Genomic DNA, 25,046 nt, shown 5'->3' on the forward strand with positions numbered 1-25,046 from the left:
TAATTTACACATTTGATCAAATAAACTGCCAGAAGTGAGCCTGAACCATAAAATAGGTTGGAAGAATTGTCTGATGAATGTGACCTGGACATCAGCAAAATGGAAAATGAGAAAGAACTACAAATGTATTTGCTCATGATGAAATAAAGAAACTGAATTTAATGTAAGAGCTCACATTAAGTATTTTCTGGAAGGAAACCAAGGGAACGGAGTGCCTCGAAGAAACATAGAGAAAGGTGGAAGTAAAAAGAAAGTGAAAGAGACAAGCAGGAATGTGGAAGGGTCAGTCAGTAATTCAGAATCGGGGACCATTTTTGAATTTACATTGAGAGAAGGCCATTGGGGGGGTGGAGTTAAGTGCATATGCCTTGACCAAGGGCTGATCATTATGCAATTAGTACCAACCTTCGGAAATTGAGAGAAGAGCTACAAGAAAGTTCATAGGTTGACTATGATTTTGCAAATGCTGTGGGCTGATTTCTTTTCTCCTGTTTTTTTTAATCAATTCTTTTGTATTAAACAGTTGTGAATCGACAGTCCAAGTCACAGAAAGAGGGCAGTGCAGAATTGAATACACAAATACAGTTGTTAATGATAGGGCACACAAATGGTACATAATGAGTTACAACAGTTACAGCATGGACGTTTCTTCAAATGTGGGGATAGTTGGTGAGACACATATATTACCCCGATAAGCATTCCATTTGCTCCATATAGAGGACCATTTTTTAGGGCACCTACGTGCAACATACACAGTTTTTTCTCTGGCCATAAACCAGTTCATGTCTGACTTCCAGGCCTCAATTCAAGGTGCTACCCCAGCTCCCCACAACTGAGCGATATTTTATTTGGCCACCATTAGGCCCAGCGCGACCCATGTTTTGTCTTTGCTAATCAAATCAGTGGGTTCCCAGATATTTAAAAAGCTTATTTTAGCTTCAGGTCTAATGTCAGACTCAAGTGCCTCTCTAATACAGTCATGTATATCCTTTCAATAATTCTGGACGCATCCGTATTCCCATATTATGTGCATAAATGTGCCTACATGGCCACACTGTCTCCTACACTTTCCCTCGTCTACTCTTCCCATGCTAACGAGACGAGGCCCAGAGATGTAAACTCTATGAAGGATCTTGGCTGTGAACTGATTTGAATTTTTTGTTCAAAATTGTGGTTCCTAGTGATTTATGGTCTGAATATAATGTAAAGTTAACATTACTTGGCCAACTGAAGATCCAGATAGGGTTGAACCTGATAATGCTCCTTTTCTTGAGGTAGATAATAAATATAGACACATAATTGAACATTTGAAAAAGAAAGTGCATGAAAAGAATAATAATTGGGCAAAGATTTTGAGAACTTCACAAGAGGCCCCCACTACTTTAATTAGAAAAGGTGACCATGTGAAAATGTGCCATTTGAGTGTTCAGTGATAATTCTACAACATTGTAAAGCCTGCTGCTTGATTTGGCAAGGTGTTTCTAGCTTCTACTTCTGCAACCAATGCAATAATAGAATGAAAAATAACTAATCAGGCAGAACAGTGGCCCAGGCAGAATACATTGCAAACGTGTTTCCTGATATTTGTGAGACCAGCTATCACATTTTCTTGTGCTTATCAGTGCAAACAAAAACAGATTCATAAGAGGAACTATAACTACAGATATTACATTTATTTGTGTTGGCCAGAGGCCATCCAGGTGGAACAAAAATATGACTCTACTGCTTGGTAAATCAATATTTGATAATTGCGAAAGGGCATAGTAATGCCTATAGTTTAAATGATCTTAACACCTTGGCTGCTATGGCTTTTCCCCTCCTGTGCTGGAAAAGCTTGAAAGGCCTTGTTTCATGACGAGCTCAGCTCGCCATAAGCACAGCTCCAGTGTGCCTCATGACGAGATGAGCTCGTCATGAGCAAGGAAGGGGTTAAATAGTAAAGCCAACCACTTCACATGGATAACTCTCATCTTGTTATAAAAAGCATTAAGTATAATATGGCTTCCTTACCACCTTTCCACAATCACAATGATCAGCAACAGATTCTGCTTTTCTCCACTGCGTCATATGGAATGTTTTTGGCAATTTACTGAACCTAAATCTAATATACAAAGTGGGCTGTGCTTCAGGTTGTATTTTGTGTAGATTTCAAACCAAAGTTTTTTTTGATCGTTAGAATATCCATACACCATGGAGCCATGTTCGACACCTAGGGTATGATTACTAGATGTGGGGATCTAAAACTCCTCTTTGATTAGCCTATTCATATTCATGTTAATAAATTAAATGCTTTCCCAAAGCAGGCCAAACTCTGAGATATACATCAATTTGCAGTTGCCCCTTGTAGAATGCCACCTTAGTCAGTGAGCTCAGGGATACTCGGCCTGGGGGTTAGTATGCAAACAGGTCAAAGACAATATAGGATACCATGCAACTGTATTAACCAATGGATTTCATACCAAGCTTGAAACCAATAGCACCAGGAGCGTGCCAGGTCCCTGGTGTAAAAGCAATCTAAAAATATTTCTTCTCAATGATATTGCAGTATTGTAACTTCTGTGTGACACCACAATTTTGCACTCAGGACAGCTGCAATCGTTGCCTTCATTCTCTAGGCATGATAAATGTTTATGTTTATGTTTATGTTTATGGAATTTATAAAGCGCTTGTATACCAACGGTCTCATGGTGAATCATGATAGTGGCTGGCTATCATTCCTCTGCTGTCAGTTTAGCACAGCTGTAACAGATTACCTCAGAATAAATGGTGCTTTTCTTGGTTTCCAAACCATGATTACCTGGTGTCAAAGCTCACACCCGAATTTTCAAAGTTCCTTACTAATTCTAGAACTATTTAAAGTAGGTGTGGATTTAATACTGGTGACATTCGTTTCAGGCAGCTTTTCTTGGAGCAATACTCAATGGAGCCCTAGATTAGACCACGCACAGATAATTCTGTCAGTGAGAGCAAAACACCATTATCTGCAAACAGCAATATTGATGTTCTCAATTAAGTTAAGGGTATCTAGGGGGGGCGTGGCTAGCTTCCAAGCGTGATGGCCACTGCCTAGAGAGGCTCCGGGATCAGCGCGGTATCCCCAACGATCCAAACAGTAATTCGTCCAAGTAATGTAATGAGAGACCTTGGTCCAGACGTCGGACGTCCTGGGGCACCTTGTGGACATCCGATGCGCGGGACTGGTGCACGAAATACCTAAAACTGTGAAAGTCCTCAAGGGCCTTGCTGCATAGTACTATCACCTGAATATTGCCAAACAGTCCACTACATCTGCGCCCCACTTGGGTCTGGTATTTGCGGGGGCATCGCCCTCTATAGCAAATGGGGATCCGCGGCAGGAAGCCCACAAGGCCGCACGTGGCTCACAGTCACAAGGCAGGCAGCGGCGATTACTGCCATGCACGTAACTCACCCTCTGGGACGCCCCAGCGAATTGGGCACAATGGGGGCCGGGCCAACGCACAGCTCAGCAACTGAAGCTGGACAAGTATGCCTATGCCAAGAATCAGCCAGACCTGGCAAAACGGAATACAGTGTAAGAGAAGAATCACAGTGCAAGAGAAGAATCCAGCGCCCAAGGGCCAGGCAGAGGTCACGCTGCAGGATATAATGTTCGTCCTTAATAAGGTCCAGGCTACTCTGGGGTCGATTTCTACAGACATCTTGATTCTGAGGACCGATTTCCAGAAAATGGCAGCAAGAGTGACGGTAGTCAAAACTATTACAACAACTCTTTCCCCTGACACTGCCGTCCTACAGCAACAAGTGCACCAACTTGAAACAGAAAACAAGCTAATAGCGGCTATGCTTGACGATCAAGAAGGCCGCTCCCGACTCAACAATATTCGAATTATAGGCATGCCGGAAGGTAAAGAGGGCCCTGCAATGGATTTATTTGTTGAAGATCTTATCAAAACCGAACCCCAGGCTCGAGGACTTTCCAGTTTCTTCTTGGTGGAACGAGCCCACCGAGTACCAGGAAGCAGACCCAAGCCGGGGGACTCCCAGACCCATCTTAGGCCGCATCTTTAACTTCTGTGACTGCGATGCAATACTACAAACGGCGCGGGTGGCTTTCCCGTTGCGCTGAGAGAACTCGGTCATCTCATTCTTCCCGGACTTTACGGCAGCTGTTACCAAACAACAACAGAGTTTTCTGGAGGTGAAGAAAGAACTCCGACGCCAAGAACTCAGCTACTCAATGCTCTTTCCAGCAAAGTTGAGGTTAGTAGCGAACTGTAAAACATGGTTCTTTGGGATGCCTGAGGAGGCCCATGACTGGCTGGAGGGATGGATACAGGCCTCGGGCCGCGACGAACAGGCAAGAATCAACAACATCATCTGCAGGAAGTGGCATGCAGGGCTCAAGAGACGCAGGTTCCATAGATGACTAGACGCAGGCAGCGACCGCAAGATGAGGACACTTTAGACACTCATGCCCTTATTTGCAGCACAGATAGTGGCCGCCAAGGAGAACGTACGAAGACTCTGCATCGTCGGGGCATATTTTCGGAACTACCTCCTTGACTTGGTGCGCCCTGAATCGCTGCCACGCCAGTCGTCCTAGTACTCGCGCATTCCTTTTCTAACTTATATGGAACTGAATGCACATATATGTTTTGGATGGGGGATGGTTCAGGGTGATCATTGGACTACTCTCCCTCCTCACACAAGTACAAGTTAATGGAAACTAAGCACTCTGCGAAGTTGGGGTGGCGGCTAGGTATGTGTCCGTCGTACAGGAGGCAGTGAGGAGGGTGGGGGGTGGCGATCAGTTAAAGTTTATGTTCACTTTGTTTACACAGGTACACCAAATGCTGATTAAGTCTATACACAGTTTGTGCTCGCTAACCATAATGCATTGCTTTCCACACTCTGGCATAAAAAAATTGCCCACTGACAGGAGGGGATGACTTGACCAACCCTATGCAAGCACAGCCCGAGACCCCTAATAGATTGGGCCCCCCTTTTCAATCATATCATGGAATGTAAACGGCCTAAGTGATAAGATAAAGAGGGGGCTGGTACTGCAATATCTGAAACGACAAGCCCCAGTGGTAGCCCTCATCCATGAGTCACACTTAGTAGGTTCGGCATGTAAGGCTTTGGACAGGTGGGGATTTAAAATGGCGGCGCACTCTGAGTTCACTTCAGGCTCAAGGGGAGCGGGGATTCTTGTTCGTAAAAACTTCCCACTAGTTATAAATGGGTCCTGGACGGACGATCAGGGACTGTTCGCGGCTATCTCATGTCAGTGGGAGGGGCAGTTGTACAATTTAGTCTCCGTATACATCCCGCCTGCTCTGCAGAATCTCGCCTTGTGGGCCCTTGGTAAATTCCTGCTCGCACTCCCGCTGGACGAATTTATTGTGGGGGGTGACTTTAATGCCACGCTGGATGCTACACTTAACAGACACGGGTAGGTAGCAGGGCGGAGCTCACCTTCATCTGGCTGAATTCCGTGACGCCTTTGGTCTAATAGAAGTTTGGAGGTTGTGCTTCCCTCAGGAACGACAATACACCTTCCACTCGGGTGCACACAATAGCCTCTTCAGGATAGACGATATCCTTACACTCTCGTCTGGCTTGAAGAGAGTGTCGTAGGTTCTTCACCTCCTCAGAGGTATTTCCGATCACTCCCCTGTTATGATGCAATACATATCTCACTTCTTTGGGAGGTGACGCATATATCCCATGGATCTATGTCGTTACAACGCGTTATTTTACAACGCAGACCGTTACAACGCAATTTTTACAATGCAGGTACCATTACAATGCATGCAATTACAACGCATGGCATTACATAGCAGATACTATTACAACGCATGCCATTACATCGTAAGTATAGGTAAGTATATCTTTTTTTTAAAAATGTAATAAAGTTAATTTAATTAATTTAAAATAATAAATATGTTAAAAAATTTTAAACAGTAATTAATGTAATTACATTTAATTATAGTAATTTAATGAATATTAAAATTGTAATTAATTTAATATATTTATTATAATATAATTTATGAAATATAATAAATTTATAAATAGTAAATAATATAATGTAATGTATTACAATAAATATAATTTAATTAAATTTAAAATAATACTTAATATAATTTAATTTAATATCATTAAATAAATTTAATTAATTTAAAAATTGTAAATAATATTATTTAATTATAATAAATTAAATAAATAAAAAAAAAATTCATTTAATTTAAGTAATGTAATTCAATAAATTTTATAATTGTAAATATTGTAATTAATTTAATTAAATTTAATTAAATTAATTTAATTTATTTAAAGTCGAAATACCCCTGTACCCCAAAAACCAAACCCAGCCCTAAAACCTAAAAATACCCCTGTACCCCAAAAACCAAACCCAGCCCTGAAACCTAAAAATACCCCTGTACCCGAAAAACCAAAGCCAGCCCTGAAACCTAAAAATACCCCTGTACCCCAAAAACCAAACACAGCCCTAAAACCTAAAAATACCCCTGTACCCCAAAAACCAAACCCAGCCCTAAAACCTAAAAATACCCCTGTACCCCAAAAACCAAACCCAGCCCTAAAACCTAAAAATACCCCTGTACCCCAAAAACCAAACCCAGCCCTGAAACCTAAAAATACCCCTTTACCCCAAAAACCAAACCCAGCCCTGAAACCTAAAAATACCCCTGTACCCCAAAAACCAATCCCAGCCCTAAAACCTAAAAATACCCCTGTACCCCAAAAACCAAACCCAGCCCTGAAACCTAAAAATACCCCTGTACACCAAAAACCAATCCCAGCCCTAAAACCTAAAAATACCCCTGTACCCCAAAAACCAAACCCAGCCCTAAAACCTAAAAATACCCCTGTATCCCAAAAACCAAACCCAGCCCTAAAACCTAAAAATACCCCTGTACCCCAAAAACCAAACCCAGCCCTAAAACCTAAAAATACCCCTGTACCCCAAAAACCAAACCCAGCCCTGAAACCTAAAAATACCCCTGTACACCAAAAACCAATCCCAGCCCTAAAACCTAAAAATACCCCTGTACCCCAAAAACCAAACCCAGCCCTAAAACCTAAAAATACCCCTGTACCCCAAAAACCAAACCCAGCCCTAAAACCTAAAAATACCCCAAAATTACTTAAATTAATATATTATTATTTTTAATATTAATTAAATTAATAAAATAATGAAAAATAAAATAAAATAAAAATTATATACTTACGTATACTTACGATGTAATGGCATGCGTTGTAATAGTATCTGCTATGTAATGAAATGCGTTGTAATGGCATGCATTGTAATGGTATTTGCGTTGTAAAAGTTGCGATGTAATGGTAGCGCGTTGTAAAAGCTGCGTTGTAACGGTGCAATACCATATCCCATATACCCAGGTTTTTTGAATGACCCCGTTATTTGGAAAGGCCTACACAACACCACAAGGCAATACTTCATGGAAAACGAACACTCAGTAACTTCCCCGATGACCCTAAGGGAGGCCTATAAGGCAGTCCTGCGTGGCCAAGCAATATCCTTAATTACCTCACATAAACACAACACAGTGCTTCAGGTGCAGACTCTTGAGCAGGCAGTGAGCCAAGCAGAGCCAAACATTCTTCGGATCCAACAATACTACAACTCATAGGCTCAGCCTCGCAAAACAAGAGTACAGGGACTACATGTGGGAGGAAGCTAAGGCCAAGGTCATCAAAACACAACACACTATTTATAAAGTTGGCGATAAGGCTGGAAAGCTGTTAGCTTGGCTGGACAGGAGGGAAGGGGCTGATCACTTGGTGGCACAACTCAACTTAGACACAGGGATCACACTTACAGACCCGTAGGACATAGTAAATGCGTTGGCAAATCATTACGAAACAATATACACTCCAAAAGCCACGGCCACGCTAGAAGAGAACCTTGCATTCCTAGACAACATACAGATGCCCAAACTTGCGCCCCAGGAAGTTGAGTCCTTGGAGGAGGACCTGACTCCAGTTGAACTAACACTAGCCATAAGTGGGTTCCAATCAGGGAAAGCTCTAAGTCCCAATGGCATCCCCATCGAACTCTACAAAAAGGCAGCAAGTAAACTCGCGCCACACCTGCTCACAATGTATGAAGCTAGCCTTGAGGCGGGGCACTCCCTTGAGATCAGCGCACCGTGACAATAGTAGCGATTCCAAAACCCGGTAGGCCCCCTCAGGACTGCTCATCATTTCGACCTATCTCGCTGCTGAATGTAGAAGCCAAAATACTAGCAAAGGCACTGACCGCTAGGCTCCAACCATACCTTACAACCCTAGTGCACCCGGACCAATCAGGCTTTTTGCCGGGCCGCAATACAGCACGTAATCTGCGACGACTTCATAGTGTAATGGCCCGCATGCCCAATATCCAGGAAGAGGCTGTCATACACTCCTTGGATGCACGTATGGCCTTCGAACTAGTTGAATGGCCCTTTCTTTTTGCAGTGCTACAACACTTTGGTTCAAAATAATTTTGAGCTTGGATCCAACTTCTATACGCACAACCTCTGGCACATGTGGTATGTGGTGGTAAATGGACGAGTCTCCACCGACTTTCCCCTCAGTCGCAGAACAAGACAAGGCTGTCCATTGTCTCCCCTTCTGTTTGGTTTAGTATTGAAACCCTTGGTGGCCTGGATAAGGAGGGAACTAATAATACGCGTGCTTAAGTGGACAAAGGGATGGGGAGGAACTCATTTCCCTATATGCTGACAACATCTCACTGTATATGGCATCCCCCCTACGATAAATAATTGTAATACTGGACATCTGTGCATCATATGGGAGGGTCTCCGGCTATACTATTAACTGGGCTAAGTCTGTTCTCTACGTGCTAAGTGGGTCGTCTCCACGGTTGCCTCCAGATTGCACGATACAAGTCACAGATAGGGGGTTTAAATACCTTGGAATATATATCACTTCCCTACCCTCACACTTCATCAAGCAAAACCTCTTGGAGCCCTTGAAAAGACTCTGCTGCGGCGTTAAATAATGGTACTCCCTACCACTGACGCTCCTGGGGCACACATAGTACACATTTGGTTCACGATGCTCCGGCTGGGAGGGGACTCTTAACACAACATACACCACTTTGGGACACCTGACGATTAGGTAGACCCGTAATAGCAAGGGCTTTGCCAGATGGAACCTTATAGGTATGTCGAGGGTGGGGGACATGTGGAGAAAAGGCGAGATCCTCTCATTCTCCCAACTGCAGGAAACCTACGAGATGGCTCCGATGGAACATTATCGCTACCTACAGATCAAACATGCGCTCACAAAAGCCATTCCACCAGGCACTGATCTTCCCGAGTCCCCACCACTTGTGGACAGACTACTGACAGACTACCTGACCAAAAAAAAATCTCCTTGAATTATCGTAAAATTGTAAATAACTGGCGGGATCCCACGGTCGCCCTCCCGAGCAAATGGCAGGCCGAGCTGGGGGAGCTGGATGAAATGGACTGGCAGGAGGCCCTTGCGTCCCCACATGAAGTAGCCATACCCTCTAAACTACACATCTAAGCTCAAACACTCAAACACACGAGACAGACACTATACAGAATGGGAAGAACTGATAGCCCGATATGTCTGAGGGGTTGCGGGTCTCCGGGTACTTTTTATCATACCTTGTGGGAATGTCCTAAGATTGTGCACTACTGGGAGGCTATCATGACTACTATCACACAGGTTTGTGGGCACACCGTCCCATCAGAACCCAAGAGATGTCTTCTTAACATTTGGGAGCCGACAGACCTCAATCATGCGTCTCAGGACTGGGTGATCTTGGGTATGATACTGGCTAAACGCAATATAGCTCAACACTGGGGAGCGCAGGCAGTCCCCACACATAGACAATGGTGTGGAGACAAGGATAGAGCAATGGTGGCGGTGAAGGCGGTTCTTATCCATAGAAGGTGCCCCAAGAAGTGGACACAGGTGTGGGGGAGGTGCAATCCCTTCAGACGCTCAAAGAATCGGAGTGACTAATGGACACAATCATAATCAGTGTAACTTTTAAGACAATTATAATTGTGTGCATACGAAGGGGGGCGCATGAGCGATGTGAGCAATGCAGATTCATGACGATGTTACTTCAACGCTGGCATGGCTGTACACAATGTGGATACTTACCACTTCAGATTTTTGTAATTAGTACCAATTCATGTGAAAGAACAATAAAAAAAATGGAAAAAAATGTTTGGGGTATCTAGGTGTAACCTAAGTAGCCACTAAAATAAATCATAAAATAAATCAAAAGTAAGGGGAAAGTAATGCAACTTTGAATCCTAGGTGCCAGAATAGAAAAACTTTTGGTACACTCTGCAGATGAACCACATCGAAGTCTTGAAGTCGGGCCTATATGACTGAAATCAATGAGCTGTTTAGGATCTACTAAATGGAAGCTACAACTGATTTCTACTGACCAGGCTGAAAGCTGACTTCAAGTCAATAAACATCATATATAAAGGCACTCTGTTAAAACGATCATATTTCACGTAAATCATATATAATATGAGCTACCATTCCAGTACTCTTCCCAAATCCTGTCTGGATAATAGAAAGAACAGATTTCAAGTCGACCCAGCAATGGATGCAATTCAAAAATACCCAGTCACAGATTTTACCCGAACCGTCCAACAATGAAATAGGTCTATAATCGGCTAGTTTATCACAGCTACCCTTTTGTGTAGCAGTACAATTGTTACTGACTTCCACAAGCTAGGTGTAAATCTAGTTGCAATAGTACTTTGAAAATGTTAGCAAGGGCTGGCTCCCATAATTTGGACACAGAACAGTTTATCTGGGCCCACGATCTAGAAATGTACCTAATTTTGTTTATCAGTTCAATCAAATGTTATGACACATCCTTAGAGGCTTTGGTCCTCCAATGGACCTTGCTCACCGCATTCAGAGGGGGTGAGGAATTAGAGTCTTCTGTCGGCCACCCAAATGAGGACTAAAAATTGGTAGCCAACTCACAAATTAGTGATCAAGTTTGTGTACATCACCCTCAGAACCATGCTATAAAGATAGAAAATAAAAACAGGAAAAACGAACCTCCTAAAAAAGTTAAATCTACCCAGAATCATACAAACCAATAGCTCTGCTGCAGCTAGGCAGCATAATAGAAGAACATGATGTTCTTAAAATAATCTATGACTATCTCGATTATGCATTTTAAATCTAGTTTATAAAGGCACAGTCTCTGTGGAAAGAACACTTTAACACTAATAAATGAATTTTAGGGTATTTTTGTTATTGTAATAAAGATCCAAAATCCATGCAGACAAGTAGTATTTTAAGAAATCTGTCATGAGCCTCACAGCACGTAGTATAAAACTACGCATTTAGTCAGAGTACAACAAGTCAATTTCTAGAAAGAATTTAAAGAAAAGTCCATAAAGGTTAGCTAGACTAGAGGTTTCCTTCTATCAGCAAGGACAGAAAGGACAGTTCAGAAAAGGTCTCTGAACATGGGCTCAAAGGGTCTATTAAAGTCAGCCAAAAGAAAGTCCATGGGCAAAGGCATAGAATCAGTTATGCCACAAAGGAATGGGCTATGTTCGGGGAAAGATTCTGGTTTGGCCTTAAATCATCTAAAGGCAAACAGTAGTGGAAAGGAAAATCACCAACTCCAACTCTTTCTTCAACAATGCCAAAGTAAAAGAGGAGAAGAAAAAGCGAGACCCCCTTGCTAAAATATACCTTATCCACTTCTAGAGATGTCATCACTGGTCATTCCACTAAGATCCGATCTACATGTGACCATCTTCTATTCACTTGTTCAAAGATTGATACTCCAATATACATTTTCCCAGTTTGACAATGACATACAGCTGTCCATTCCAGGCATATTGGGTTAGTGAATAAAGGGTTCATCAAAAAGCGTTACTCTCCACTTATTTGGTCATTAGTTCACTTTCTCACCATTTTCCACATGGAGATATTAAGAAAAGAATCCATTTAATTACGAATGTCACGTGAAAGTATATAAAAGGCAAAATATATGGGAAGGATAGCAACAATCCTCCTCACCAACCTGTAAGACAATCAGGCCAAGGATAAAAAGGCAATTTAATACATTTATAATCAATATTTCCCCAATTAATAAACAGAACCATAAATAAGCTTCTGCAGAACGTAATTTGACCAGGCAGATCATTTTGATAAAGTAGCCATAGTTTTGTCAAAAACTATTTCATAAAAATGTTCAACTCTAAATATGACCCATTACTATAATTTTAAAAGTACCTCCAAGCAATCTATTCTTAAGTCTTTTTCTAAAAATCGTTTTAGTAAATCAAAGTATATAACAGTTTCAAGATTCTATGTTTAAAGTTCCATTTATGTAATGTAAACTATAAAGGATCTGCACTACTTTTCATTTTCTATGGTGCATTACAATGAAAGCAATAGCGATGACTACATTGCATCGTTAACGTTTGCACAAGTCTGTGTGAGACACATTTACATATGAATATATTGCTTTTTCATCATTAAGGGGCCTCTTATGATTGCTGTCGGTCAGTCAAATGACTGCCATCGCAGCGGGAATGGGGCCCCCCCGACAAGGAGTTGGAGGTCTCAGCCACTGAATTACAATAGGACCGCCAGCACGGCAGACAGAAAAGTGCTCAATAACACTGCAGCATGTGCTCCGGGCCTGGAAAAGGGTTGCAGCACAAGCTGCAGTGTTATTGAGCACGTTGTGCAAATTCATGCACCATGTTGTACATGGGGGCACTACATGTGCCCCCAGGGCCACATTCCTGTTGCACGCAGGGGATGGAGCCCTGCCTGGGTCCCCCAAAGTCCCCTTCCAGCAGCCTTTCCATGGCGGTGTGACCACAATGAAAAGGCTGTTGGAAAGGGACTCCGTAATCCCTACAGCCGTGCCTTTGCAGGCACTGCCTACATTGTAGGGATTACGGTCCAACCGAAGCCCCGACGGCTCCTTGAGCCTGTCGGAAGAGTTGGTCTGTCCCTCTGACTGCTGCAGTCTGACGACCACATCATAAGTCAGTGGTTGCACCGCTATTGTGGATGGCGGTGGCAGTCCCACCGATATCCTAAAGAGGGCCTTACTTTATTAGCAAATATCAGAAATTTTAATTATAGAATTTGAAGTTTGACATTGGTAAAATCATAGGGAAATCAAGCATTAATCATGTTAAACACACCATATTCGTAATGTTCTACCCCTTCAAATTCAAGGACATTTTTAGGTGTTGTCACTTCAGTTACTCTTATAGTCAATGTTATTTTTCTAAACGTGTGCAGAGTGCACAATTCACCTCGTATATCTTTTCTTTGTCAAAATTCTTTTTTTAATGTCGTGTAAAGAAAGATCTGCTTTTACGCTGCATCAGAACTAAAAAGTAGATTAAGCCTTGGGGAACCACCGGATATGGCACGTATTCTCTATTGTCCCTTTTCCTCGTTGAGAAATAAATTCTAGCTAGTGACGGCAACCAGCACAGACAAACCTTCACAAGACAACATTAGATGGATGCACTTGAGGTACGCAAGTATTTCTCCAACTATACAGTGTTTAAAAATCATAAGCTATGCAACTGTGAACTTGAAATTGTTGTAAATATAATTGATTACTTACTTCTAGTTGACTGTAGATCTGCTCTGGTAACCGTTGTTTATAGGCTTTCAGAAGCTCAGCTGTCGATTTCAGAGGTTTAAAATTGTCATCTGTTGACTGTCTGTCACGCATTGCCATTAGATGCCCCATTATTTCAAGAAGCACGGCATAGTCTCCACTCTTTACTTTCTTAGCTAGTCCCTTTTCTGTTTCACGAATAAATTCTTCCAGCTCACACACACTAAAATATAGAAGGGAAATACATTAAATAATTGCCTTCTCAAGATTTGAAAAGAAAGCAGGTCACGATAATGGGGAAATGTTCAGAAAAGCTTTTCGGATTTCCACTCAAGATATCTAATACCTGAAAGTATATAAAACATTCAGAAGATTGACATTGTCTGGAAAAATATGTGGTTCACCAGCAAAATACTGAAGAACACAAATATTGAGTCAAAAATATTGAATACAAAAATATATTTATCCTATACTTATAATGTAAATGACAACAATATCGAAATTAAAATATAGTTATATACTAATATTGAAGACAAAAATATTGCTTTTTAAAATACATACATAATTAAAATTCATAAACACTAAATATATTCATATTTACCAATAATATAATGAAAATTAAATATATTTAAATAATTTCAAAATATATATTATTGTTATACTTATTTTTTTTAAACTCAGATATATATCTATATGTATATGTTTATATAAACATATATAACTTAAAACTATTAAAATAATATTTTTTATGTATACATACACATATATATACAAATAAATGTCAAGTCAAGTCAAGTCAAGTGATTTATATAGCGCGCTACATACCCAGGGGGTCTCAAGGCGCTTGAGGAAGGGAGGGGAATTACTTGTCGAATATCCATGTTTTAAGTTGCTTTCTGAATGTAAGGTGGTTCTGAGTGAGGCGAAGGTGAGTTGGAAGTGAGTTCCAGGTTTTAGCTGCCAGGTAGGAGAAGGATCTGCCTCCCATGGTGGTTTTGTTGATGCGAGGTACAGTTGCAAGAGCTTGGTTGGAAGATCGTAGGAGGCGGGAGGGGGTGTAGAAGGAAAGTCGTGAGTTGAGGCATTCGGGTCCAAGTTCGTAGAGTGCTTTGTGTGCGTGGGTTAGGAGGCGGAAAGTAATCCTCTTGTTGACGGGGAGCCAGTGGAGGTTTTTCAGGTGTCCAGAGATGTGGTCTTTACGCGGGATGTCTAGTATGAGTCTGGCTGAGGCGTTCTGGATGCGTTGGAGTTTTTTTGGAGTTTTGCGGTGGTGCCGGCGTATAGGGTGTTTCCGTAGTCCAGGCGGCTTGTGACCAGTGCGTGGGTGACCGTTTTTCTGGTTTCGGTGGGGATCCAGCGAAATGTTTTTTTAAGCATGCGAAGAATATTGAAGCAAGATGATGAAACGGCGTTGACTTGTCTGTTCATAGAGAGTGAGGAGTCCAGGATGACACCTAAGTTCCGTGCGTGGTCCGTCGGGACGGGTGCTTTTCCGAGGGCCTCTGGCCACCAAGAGTCGTCCCAGGCGGAGGGGGAGGTACCAAGGATGAGGACTTCAGTATTGTCGGAGTTCAGTTTTAGACGGCTGTGCTTCATCCACTCGGCTACTTCTTTCATTCCTTCATGTAGGTTGGTTTTGGCGGTGTTAGGGTCTTTGGTGAGTGAGAGGATCAGTTGAGTGTCATCAGCGTAGGAGATGATGTTGAGGTTATGTTGGCGTGCGATGGCCGCGAGGGGGCTCATGTAAACGTTGAAGAGGGTGGGACTGAGTGAGGATCCTTGTGGCACGCCGCAGATGACTTCAGTGGCCTCTGACTTGAATGGTGGGAGGCGGACTCTCTGGGTTCTTCCGGTGAGGAAAGAGGTGATCCACTCCAGTGCTTTTCCTTGGATTCCGATGTTTCTGAGGCGTTGTATTAAGGTGCTATGACAAACTGTGTCAAAGGCTGCGGAGAGGTCGAGGAGGATGAGGGCGACCGTGTCTCCGTTGTCTAGCAGAGTTCGAATGTCGTCAGTTGCTGCGATGAGTGCGGTCTCAGTGCTGTGTTTGGCTCGGAAGCCGGACTGTGAGGAGTCGAGGGATTTGTTTGTTTCGAGGAAGGCGGCGAGCTGGTTGTTGACAGCTTTCTCGATGACTTTGGCCGGGAATGGAAGGAGCGAGATGGGGCGGTAGTTTTTGAGTTCGGTGGGGTCAGCTGTGGGTTTTTTCAGAAGGGTGCTGAGTTCGGAGTGTTTCCAGCTTTCCGGGAAGGTGGCGGAGTTGAGGGAGCAGTTGATGACGTCTCGGAGGTGCGGTGCTATGATGGAGTCTGCTTTGTTGAAGATGTGGTGAGAGCATGGGTCTGTGGGGGATCCTGAGTGGATAGAGTTCATCAGGCGGATGGTGTCCTCAGTGGAGATTGGGTTCCAGTCATTGAGGATGTTCAAGGGGGGTGGGGGTCCTGCAGAGGGTTGGGTGGGTTGGTCTTCGGGTCGGTTGTCGAAGCTGTTGTGGATGTCTGCAATCTTGTTGTGGAAGAATGAGGCTAGGGAGTTGCAGAGGGCTTGAGAGGGGGTGATGTCGTTGGAGTTGGCTGAGGGGTTGGTAAATTCCTTGACGATGTTGAATAATTCCTTGCTGTTGTGGGCGTTGCTATCTAGTCGGTCCTTGAAAGCGGCTTTCTTGGCATTCCTGATCAGTTGGTGATGTATACGGGTGGCGTTTTTGAAGGTGTCCTTGGTGCTGGTGTTTGGGTCTTTTTTCCAGGCCTTCTCAAGGGAGCGACAGAGTTTCTTAGATTTCTTAAGATCATCGTTATACCAGGAGGCCTTCTTGCTGCCTAGTTTGATTTGACGTTTTTTCAACGGTGCTAGGATGTCGGCGCTGTTGGATAGCCATTGGGTGAGGTTAATGGCTGCTTGGTCGGGGTTTGAGGAGTGGGCAGGGGGGTTTTGAAGAAGCGATGAGGAGATCTGGTCGATGGTGATTTTGTTCCAGTTTCTTCGCAGAGTGGGTTGAGGATGGTTGTTGGTTGTGGTCTTGTTGTAGGTAAAGTGACGCAGCTGTGGTCCGTCCAAAGGAGAGCTGTGGTGTGGCTGAAGGAGACATGTTTGCTGGAGGTGAAGATAGGGTCGAGTGTGTGACCTGCGACGTGGGTGGGGGTAGTGACAAGTTGTTTAAGTCCGAGGTTGGCGAGATTGTCCAGAAGGGTGGTGGCGTTGCGGTCGTTGTTCTTTTCAAGGTGAATGTTGAGGTCTCCCAAAAGAATGTAATCCTCGGAGGGGAGGGCGTGTGGGGTGATGAAGTTCGTGATGTCCTCACTGAATTGTGCACGGGGTCCTGGTGGCCTGTAGAGGAGGGTGCCTCTAAGTGTGGTCTTGGGGTCGATGTGGATCTGGAAGTGAAGGTGTTCAGTATTGGCGAGATTGCAGTCTGAGCTGGTTGAGATGCGGATGGATTTCTTATGGATGATAGCGATGCCTCCTCCTGTTTGGTCGGTACGGTCCTTACGGATGATCTTATAGCCTTCCGGGATGGCAATGGTGATGTCAGGGGCTGATGTGGAGTTCATCCATGTTTCTGTTAGGAAGGCGACGTCTGGGGAGATGGTGTCTAGTAGGTTCCAGAGGTCGATGGCGTGCCTGTGGACTGAGCGGGTGTTGAGCAAGATGCATTTTAGGTGGTTGGAGTCAGATATCTGTTTTGTGTTCGTGGATGAGGAGTTGTTCTTGGTGCTGTCGAACTTGCAGGAGTTGCAAGAGAAGGGTCCATGGGTGTGTCCAGGAGCGGCTTGGGCGCAGTCGGGGCGTCGGCCGGGATTAAGGGCTAGGAGGGTGGAGGCGTTGTATGTAATGCGGGAGGGCTGGGCATTGCACGGACCAGGGGGTCTGGCGCTGGGCGCGGTCCAGGCGTGGACAGGCATAGACGGGCTTACCTTTGGCGAACCTTCGGTGAGGCCGTAGCGCGTGGACGCTGCGCGTGGACGCTGCGCGTGGGCGCATCTGTCATTAAAGCACTTTGAGGGGGGAGGGGCAGCAGGGAGGCGGGAGCGGTGCGAGGAGGAAGGGCTCAGGGAGACAACAACAAACAAAATGGAGGTAGTGAAAAGTCGAGTGAGGCTGGGGCACTGATAAAAAGTTCACAAGCGCTTTTAAACAGGCAGCTTTAATGTTAACAGATAGAGCGCAGCTCCGTTTCCGTCGCGCTGATTAAATGGCATAGACTATGCTACGCTGCAGAATACCTGAAACGCTGTAGCGTTATTAAGTGGCACAAACTAAGCAGACTGAAAAATACACCACAAGCGCTAAAACAAATGTATATATATATTATACTAGCAGCCCGTCCCGACCTTGTCCGGGAGCAATCAGGCTTCCCGGACCCCCGCCCGCCCCGACATTGTGCAGCAGCAGCCCGGCCCCCACCTGCCCCGACATTTTCAAGCAGCCTGGCCCCCGCCCACCCCGTCCCGTCCCCTGCCCACCCGTCCCCCGCCTGCCCCGACATTGTCAAGCAGCCTGGGCCCCGCCCGCCCTGTCCCGTCCCCTGCCCGCCCCCTGCCTGCCCCGACCCCCGCCTGCCTCAACCCCCGCCTGCCTGGAGCCTTACCTCAGCCGCCGCTCCTCCCCCTCGCTCCTCATTTCACCGCTCCGCCGCTCCTCCCGCCTGTCCGCCGGTCCTCACCGCCATTCCGCTGTTCGTCACCCCTCCTCCCCCGTGCCATATCCCCCGCGTCATGTCTGCCGCACCTCCTCGCATTCCTGGACGCCGCTCCTCCCCGCGCTCCTGACGTCAGCACGGAGGTCGCGGCCGGCGCTACTTCAAAGGGACTACTTTTTTGTTTAATGTAAATTTTTTAAATAACGCATATTTTTTTAATTTATATAGCCTATGTCCATCTGCACACCCTGACAATTACATTGATGTATCGGGTGTGTGGATTGGCGCTGTGGTTCCCGAGTTTACCCGCCTCAAAGGTGCAAAGTTCTTCCTTTATAATAGTAGTATAGATATATATATATACATGCACACACACAAACACACAATACATTTAAATTTTTTTAAAAAAATTACTGTAAATAATTAAAAAAACAAATCACTTTAACCCCTTCCATGCTGATGACAAACCCCAGCCGTCATGCACTACGGTGCTCGTGTGCTGATGACGGCTGGGGTTCGTCACAGCCCGCCCCTGTTCATGTTGTTTACAGCACACTAGGAGAATCGCGGCCGCATGGAAGGGGTTAATTACACATAAAAATAAACATATCAACAATTACATTTTAATAAAAATATAATAAATATTACAAATATTACTAAATAAAAAACATATACTTTTAAATACATACAAACATCATGATAATATAAATCTAAACAATATAAACAGAACTATTAAATTGTTGGAATAATACATATACTATGCTCACTCCAATGTGTGCAACTGAAGGGAAAACGGACTCAGGAGAGGTAAAAATTACTATTCCCACTCTATGCTGTACAACAGTAGGTAAAGGGTTGGGCTCAGGATGGGTAGCATTTACTATTCCCACTCCAGTCTGAGCAATAGTAGGGAAAGCGTTGGACTCGGAAGGGGTAAAATTTACTTTTCTCACTTCAGTCTGTGCAGCAGTAGGGAAAGAGTTGGATTGCAGAGGAGTAGCAATTTACTATTCCACTCCAATCACTTCAACAGTAGGGAAAGTGTTGGTTTTCGGAGGGGTAACATTTACTATTCCTGCTCCAGTCGGTGCAAAAGTAGGGAAAATGTTGGACTTAGGAGTGGTAAGAATTAAGTATTCCAACTCCAATCGGTGCAACAATAGATAAAGTGTTGGATTGTGGAGGGGTAACATTTACTATTTCCACTCCAGTCAGTGCAAAAGTAGAGAAAGAGTTGGACTCAGGAGGGGTAAAAACGTACTATTCCCACTCCAATTAGTGCAACAGTAGGAAAAGTGTTGAATTGCGGAGGGGTAAAACTTACTATTCCCACTCCAGTCTATGCAACAGTAGGGGAAGGGTTGGTTTCAGGAGAGGTATCAATGTACTATTACCACTCCAGTCTGTGCAACAGTAGGGAAAGCGTTCGATTTAGGAAGGGTACAAATTACTATTCCCACTTTATTCTGTGCAACTGTTGGGAAAGATTTATACTCAGGAGGGGTCATATTTATTATTCGTACTCTAGTCTGTGTAACAGTATGGATAAAGTTGGACTCAGGAGGAGTCCAAATCACTATTCCTTCTCCACTCGGTGCAATGGTAAAGAAAAAGTTGGATTGCGGAAGAGAAACAATTTAATATTCCCACTATAGTCACTGCAACAGAGGGGAAAGTGTTGGATTTTGGAGGGGTAAAATTTACAATCAAAAAATGAGCTGGGAGTACAAAAATGTTTGTTGGACAGAACAGTGATGATATTCAATCACAATTTTGTCTCCACAAACTCAGTAATTATCAAGCAACAGTTAATCAAAAGAGACAGAAAATAATTCATATATTCTTGGTATATTTTTCTTTAAACTTCCAACAGCCGACATCATTTTCTGTTTGAACAATGATTGACATAAATATCAGTCAAGTGGATATCAAGATAAAATATATTTAACTGTTATCACTAGTTTTTGGACGCGTGAAACACAAACCTCACTTATAATACTATTTTTATATTATTGTGGCGTAATGTATTACGGGTGATTTAAGATCCAGAATTTGTCATTAATATGCATAACATTCTGTACACTTATCGGTATAAATACTAGACAACCGGCTCAGATTTAAAGATTCTAAACGGGGTATCATTGGTACTTGGGACTCGCTTATATCTAATTCATCATTAAATGTCACTATGGTCTTTTTTGATACAGAAATATGTAAATTATTGTCACTGGAGAAACATAACACGTGCCATTTTTTGACATTAATTGTTAGGCTTAGACTTTTTGATGTCGTTATTTATTTTTCGGGGAAGGGAAAGACAAACTTTAATGGCAACGACATCATAGCCTATCAACTAGGGGCTTATACATGTGAACAGCGAATAACGTTGGTGCTTACTGAAATTGCGTGTTTAACATTGACACGATCCTTACAGCGGACCGAAACGGAAATACATGGTCACATGACCGGATATTATTCACTGGTCGGACCGCTATGAGACTAGTGTTGTGAGGCGCAGACGGAAGCGGATGTCCTAGGTACCTAACCGGATACAATAGTGATGTCGGACCAGAGTGGAAACAGGTCCGAGCACACAGGTGCATTTTATTAAACTTTGCCCGGGAGTTCTAGCGGGCGGTGATTGAACATGGGGCTCTTTATATTGCATAGAAATCATGGAGAGACCGCTATCGGGATTTATCGTACCCGGGCGGTTGGAGAGAAGCGAGGCTCCTATTTTTTAGGTGAGTTATTTACAAGTAAAGAATGGTTTTACTAGAATGAGTTAAGTCCAAGTAGATTAATAGGGTGGCGCACTTGTCTTTCTTTTTATCCCTATAGATTATGACTTTGGCAGGAAAGATATGAGGTTAGCAACAGGTATTTTCACAACATGAATTTTGGGTGAGTAATGTTACCTTTGCATTTAGAAAGATAATTTAAGGCATAAGCCTGGGCATAATTTAATGAACGAGAAGTTCACAGTTTGTTCTATTTATATCAGAATAGGCTAAATAATTGGAGAAGTCCATTGGAAGAATAGAGCAGTTGAATGAAGGGGCCGATTTGGAGTGGACAATATCAAGCTCACTGGCTCACAGGTATATATATATATATATTTTGTGGATAATGGACTTAGAAATTAAGAGACATTGGCAGTATGAAACTGGTTATGGCTTACATGTGCCTTTAGAGATGTCCAGGAATAGAACAATAGATATGGGATTATGTAGGGGTCATACACACCCAGTACTTTCCCTGATTTAATAAATTGTTATGGTATTGCCAGCAAATATTAAAATAACGGTCAGGGTTACACACATGTCTTTAAGAATGCTGAGGAACAGAATATTAGATATTGGAGTATAGAGGGTCTACATATATTTGGCACTTTCTCTGATGCAATATGCTGTTGTAGGTATTAGGAGCGAGGAATATGGCACATGCCCAGTGACTGAACCTTTTGATTGAAATATTAAGGAGTGGTATTACACTTTTAGATTAACGAAGACACATGATTGACCTTGGGAGTCTCCGATACTCAAAACGTTGAAACTTCGCAGATATTGGAAACATTGCACTAACAATAGTTCAAGGTGAGCCCCCAATTTGGGTTAGCAGTCAATAATTTTTATATGGCATCATATATGCCACATCAATCTAATTCTGAACTGGTTGCCTACATTATACCGATTTGTCCCACATATGCAACTAAAGTAATATATAGATATCTTTGCAGGTAATAATTGCCGCTAAATCCCTTGGTTTGCGAGTGAAAGTAATAACAGTTCATGATAATATTATTACCGTATTGGCACCAAATGGTATGGTGTTGTAATATACAAATGTACAAATTATCTTTGTTTGTTTTGTATGTAAAGGAAAATGTTACTTATACATATGCATTTTATGTTTACATTCACAGCCCTGATGACATCCTATATCCGGGACGAAACGCGTCGGCTGTTGGAAGTTTAAAGAAAAATATACCAAGAAGATATGAATAATTTTCTGTCTCTTTTGATTAACTGTTGCTTGATAATTACTGAGTTTGTGGTGACAAAATTGTGATTAAATATCATCACTGTTCTATCCAACAAAATTTTTTGTACTCTCAGCTCATTTTTTGATTGTATATTAGGCTAGTATAGGGTTGGACGGTGCCCTAGTAGTAGTAGCTGGTAGTAGTACAACTAAAAAGACTTTGACTAAACTATCCATCAGAGTGCACCAAGGTATACCCTACGTCGTCTGTTTCTTTTGAATAAGTATTGGGGTAAAATTTACCATTCCTGCTCCAGTCGGTGCCAAATTAGGGAAAAAGTTGGAATCAGTGCAACAGTAGATAAAGTGTTGGATTACAGAGAGGTAACATTTACTATTCCATTCCAAGCTGTGCAACAGTAGGGAAAGGGTTGCACTCAGGAGGGACAAAACTTACTATTCCCACTCCAGTCTGTGCCACAGTAGAGAGAGCGTTGGATTGCGGAGAGGTAACATTTACAATTCCCATTCCAGTCTCTGCAACAGTAGAGAGGGAGTAGCTAACTTCAAACAAATAAAATACTTTAACAACTAAATTGAATATGACAGAAATTAAATATTTAAAATATAATATATATATAATTTGAAATAAATTACATATTTATTACAATGTTTAGTAACTATTTTAAATTACAACAAATATTATTATTATAAGTAAAATACCACATTATATTCTCACCATATTAACAAAAACATTATCCTATTTACAATTAAACATCATATCACAAATAAAAGATAACATGATAAATAATACAATTTATAAAAAATATATAACTATGTTTACATTAACTATTACTTAAATAACTTTCTACCCTATAACTCTACAAACTCAGCAACAAACACCTAAAATGTTCCTTACAAATTATCATAATTACACATTTTACATAATTAAGTATCAATTAAACAATAAATAATACTTTACTAGTGATAAAATAATAATTTATTTAATTAACTTCCTACCCTTTATCTCTACAAGCTCAACAACCTGCATTTGATATATAACTTAAAAATATCTTAATTATGCATTATGCATTTAACAATAGTTATTTATAATTACCCTTACAAAGAACCCACTCCCAAAAATAAATATAAAATTAATTACACAATTTACATATTTATCAATTAAATGCATAATAATAATAAAAAATTAATTCATTAAAATTAAATTACTTCCCACTCTATATCCCTACAAACACCACATTCTCTACCTAAAACTTAACATAATTAAAAAAATACACAATTAACATAATTAATTAGATATTAATATTAACTAAATATTAGATAATAATAAATAATTTATTTCTTACCCTGTACCTCTATAAACCCCCAATAACAATGAACTATTTCATTAAATTTAAAAACAACTAAAAATGTTCATACTATATTAAAAAAATATTACCAGTAATCAAAAAACAACTGTATAACGTACATAATTAAAATATATTCTAAAATACATAGACATAATTAAAAAACGATATTAACAACAATATTTCTTTAAATGCTATTAACAACATAGATATTTTTAACATCTATATGAATTACCTTAAAATCAATATTCTTGTCAACAATATTTTTGCACATGATATTCTCGCATCACAATATTTTAAATCTGCCACATCGCTGGAGGAGACCGTGCTGGGGAGCCTTGCCTGCTAGAAGAGGGACTCCAGGTCCCAGGATTACTGTGCCTACACCAATTGATGCGTGTTAGCCCCACTCAAAGAGCTGCTACTTAACCCCTCGCGGCACCCGCTGCGCAGGTGCCGCATCGCTGGAGGAGACCATGCTGGGGAGACTTGCCTGCTAGAAAAGGTACTCCAGGTACTCCAGGTAGCCCCGCCCAAAGAGTCGCTACTTAACCCCTGCCGCATCGCTGGAGGAAACCGTGCTGGGGAGCCTTGCCTGCTGGAAAAGGGACTCCAGGTCCCCGGACTACTGTGCCTGCACCACCCGAGGCGTGTTATTCCCGCCCAAAGTGCAGCTACTTAACTTCTCGTGGCACCCGCTGCGTCCGTTGGAGACCGAAGGAGGCCGGGCCGAACCCCCCTCCAACACCGACAGTTAAAAGGTTAGCTATTTGGTATAAAATCCCCATTGTTAACCACCATTGCTATCCGGTGCTAAATCAGAGTATCTAATCTAGCTTGTAATGTCCGAACGCGAAGGAAAGGGGAGGAAAGCTGCAATGGGCGGGTATGTAGCCGGGACACTCGACCAGTTTATCACAAGGGCTACAGTACTGGCACACAAAATCGCAATCACTGAGCTCCGCCTCTCACAGGAACCGGGATTTGCCAAACGGTCATCTCTGGGGGATTTGGCGCTGGTACGCACCCCAGTGAGGCTTACCCATAAAGCTACAGACCCTGGGGCCCTAAGTCATAGCGGTAGTCATCTGCCCCAGGAGCTGGTGATTATTTCGATCGATGGAGAGTCTTCCCAGCCTGACCGAACTGCACATAATATCCCGACTACTACTACTGATCGGGTAGCTACTCGTGCTTCTGCGGGGTCTACCTCGAAAGTTATGCTCAATCCACCAGAGCACATTACTGGGGCAATCTCCAAGAGGAAGAGGGGAGGGGACCCACTGAGGGGAAATAAAAACAAAATGCCCAAACTGAACAAACATGGTGACTTGGCAAACTTTGTACCCTCAAGTCCTGGGCCATAGCATATGAATACGCCTCCTGCAAATCCCATGCCAGCGAC

General features: G+C 42.6%; 1 protein-coding gene across 1 annotated transcript in view; it reads right to left on the reverse strand.

Moving 5' to 3' along the window:
• The window catches only part of LOC147731162 (dynein axonemal heavy chain 11-like), a 962,811-nt gene that overhangs the window by 126,565 nt on the left and 811,200 nt on the right, over positions 1–25,046 (reverse strand). The window contains exon 16 of the mRNA XM_086954157.1: positions 13,655–13,874. Coding sequence (XP_086810283.1) covers positions 13,655–13,874 — 220 coding nt within the window. The remainder of the gene's footprint in view (positions 1–13,654; positions 13,875–25,046) is intronic.

This window comes from Lissotriton vulgaris, chromosome 2_1 (genome assembly GCF_964263255.1).
Source record: "Lissotriton vulgaris chromosome 2_1, aLisVul1.2, whole genome shotgun sequence".
Classification (NCBI taxonomy): Eukaryota; Metazoa; Chordata; class Amphibia; order Caudata; family Salamandridae; genus Lissotriton; species Lissotriton vulgaris.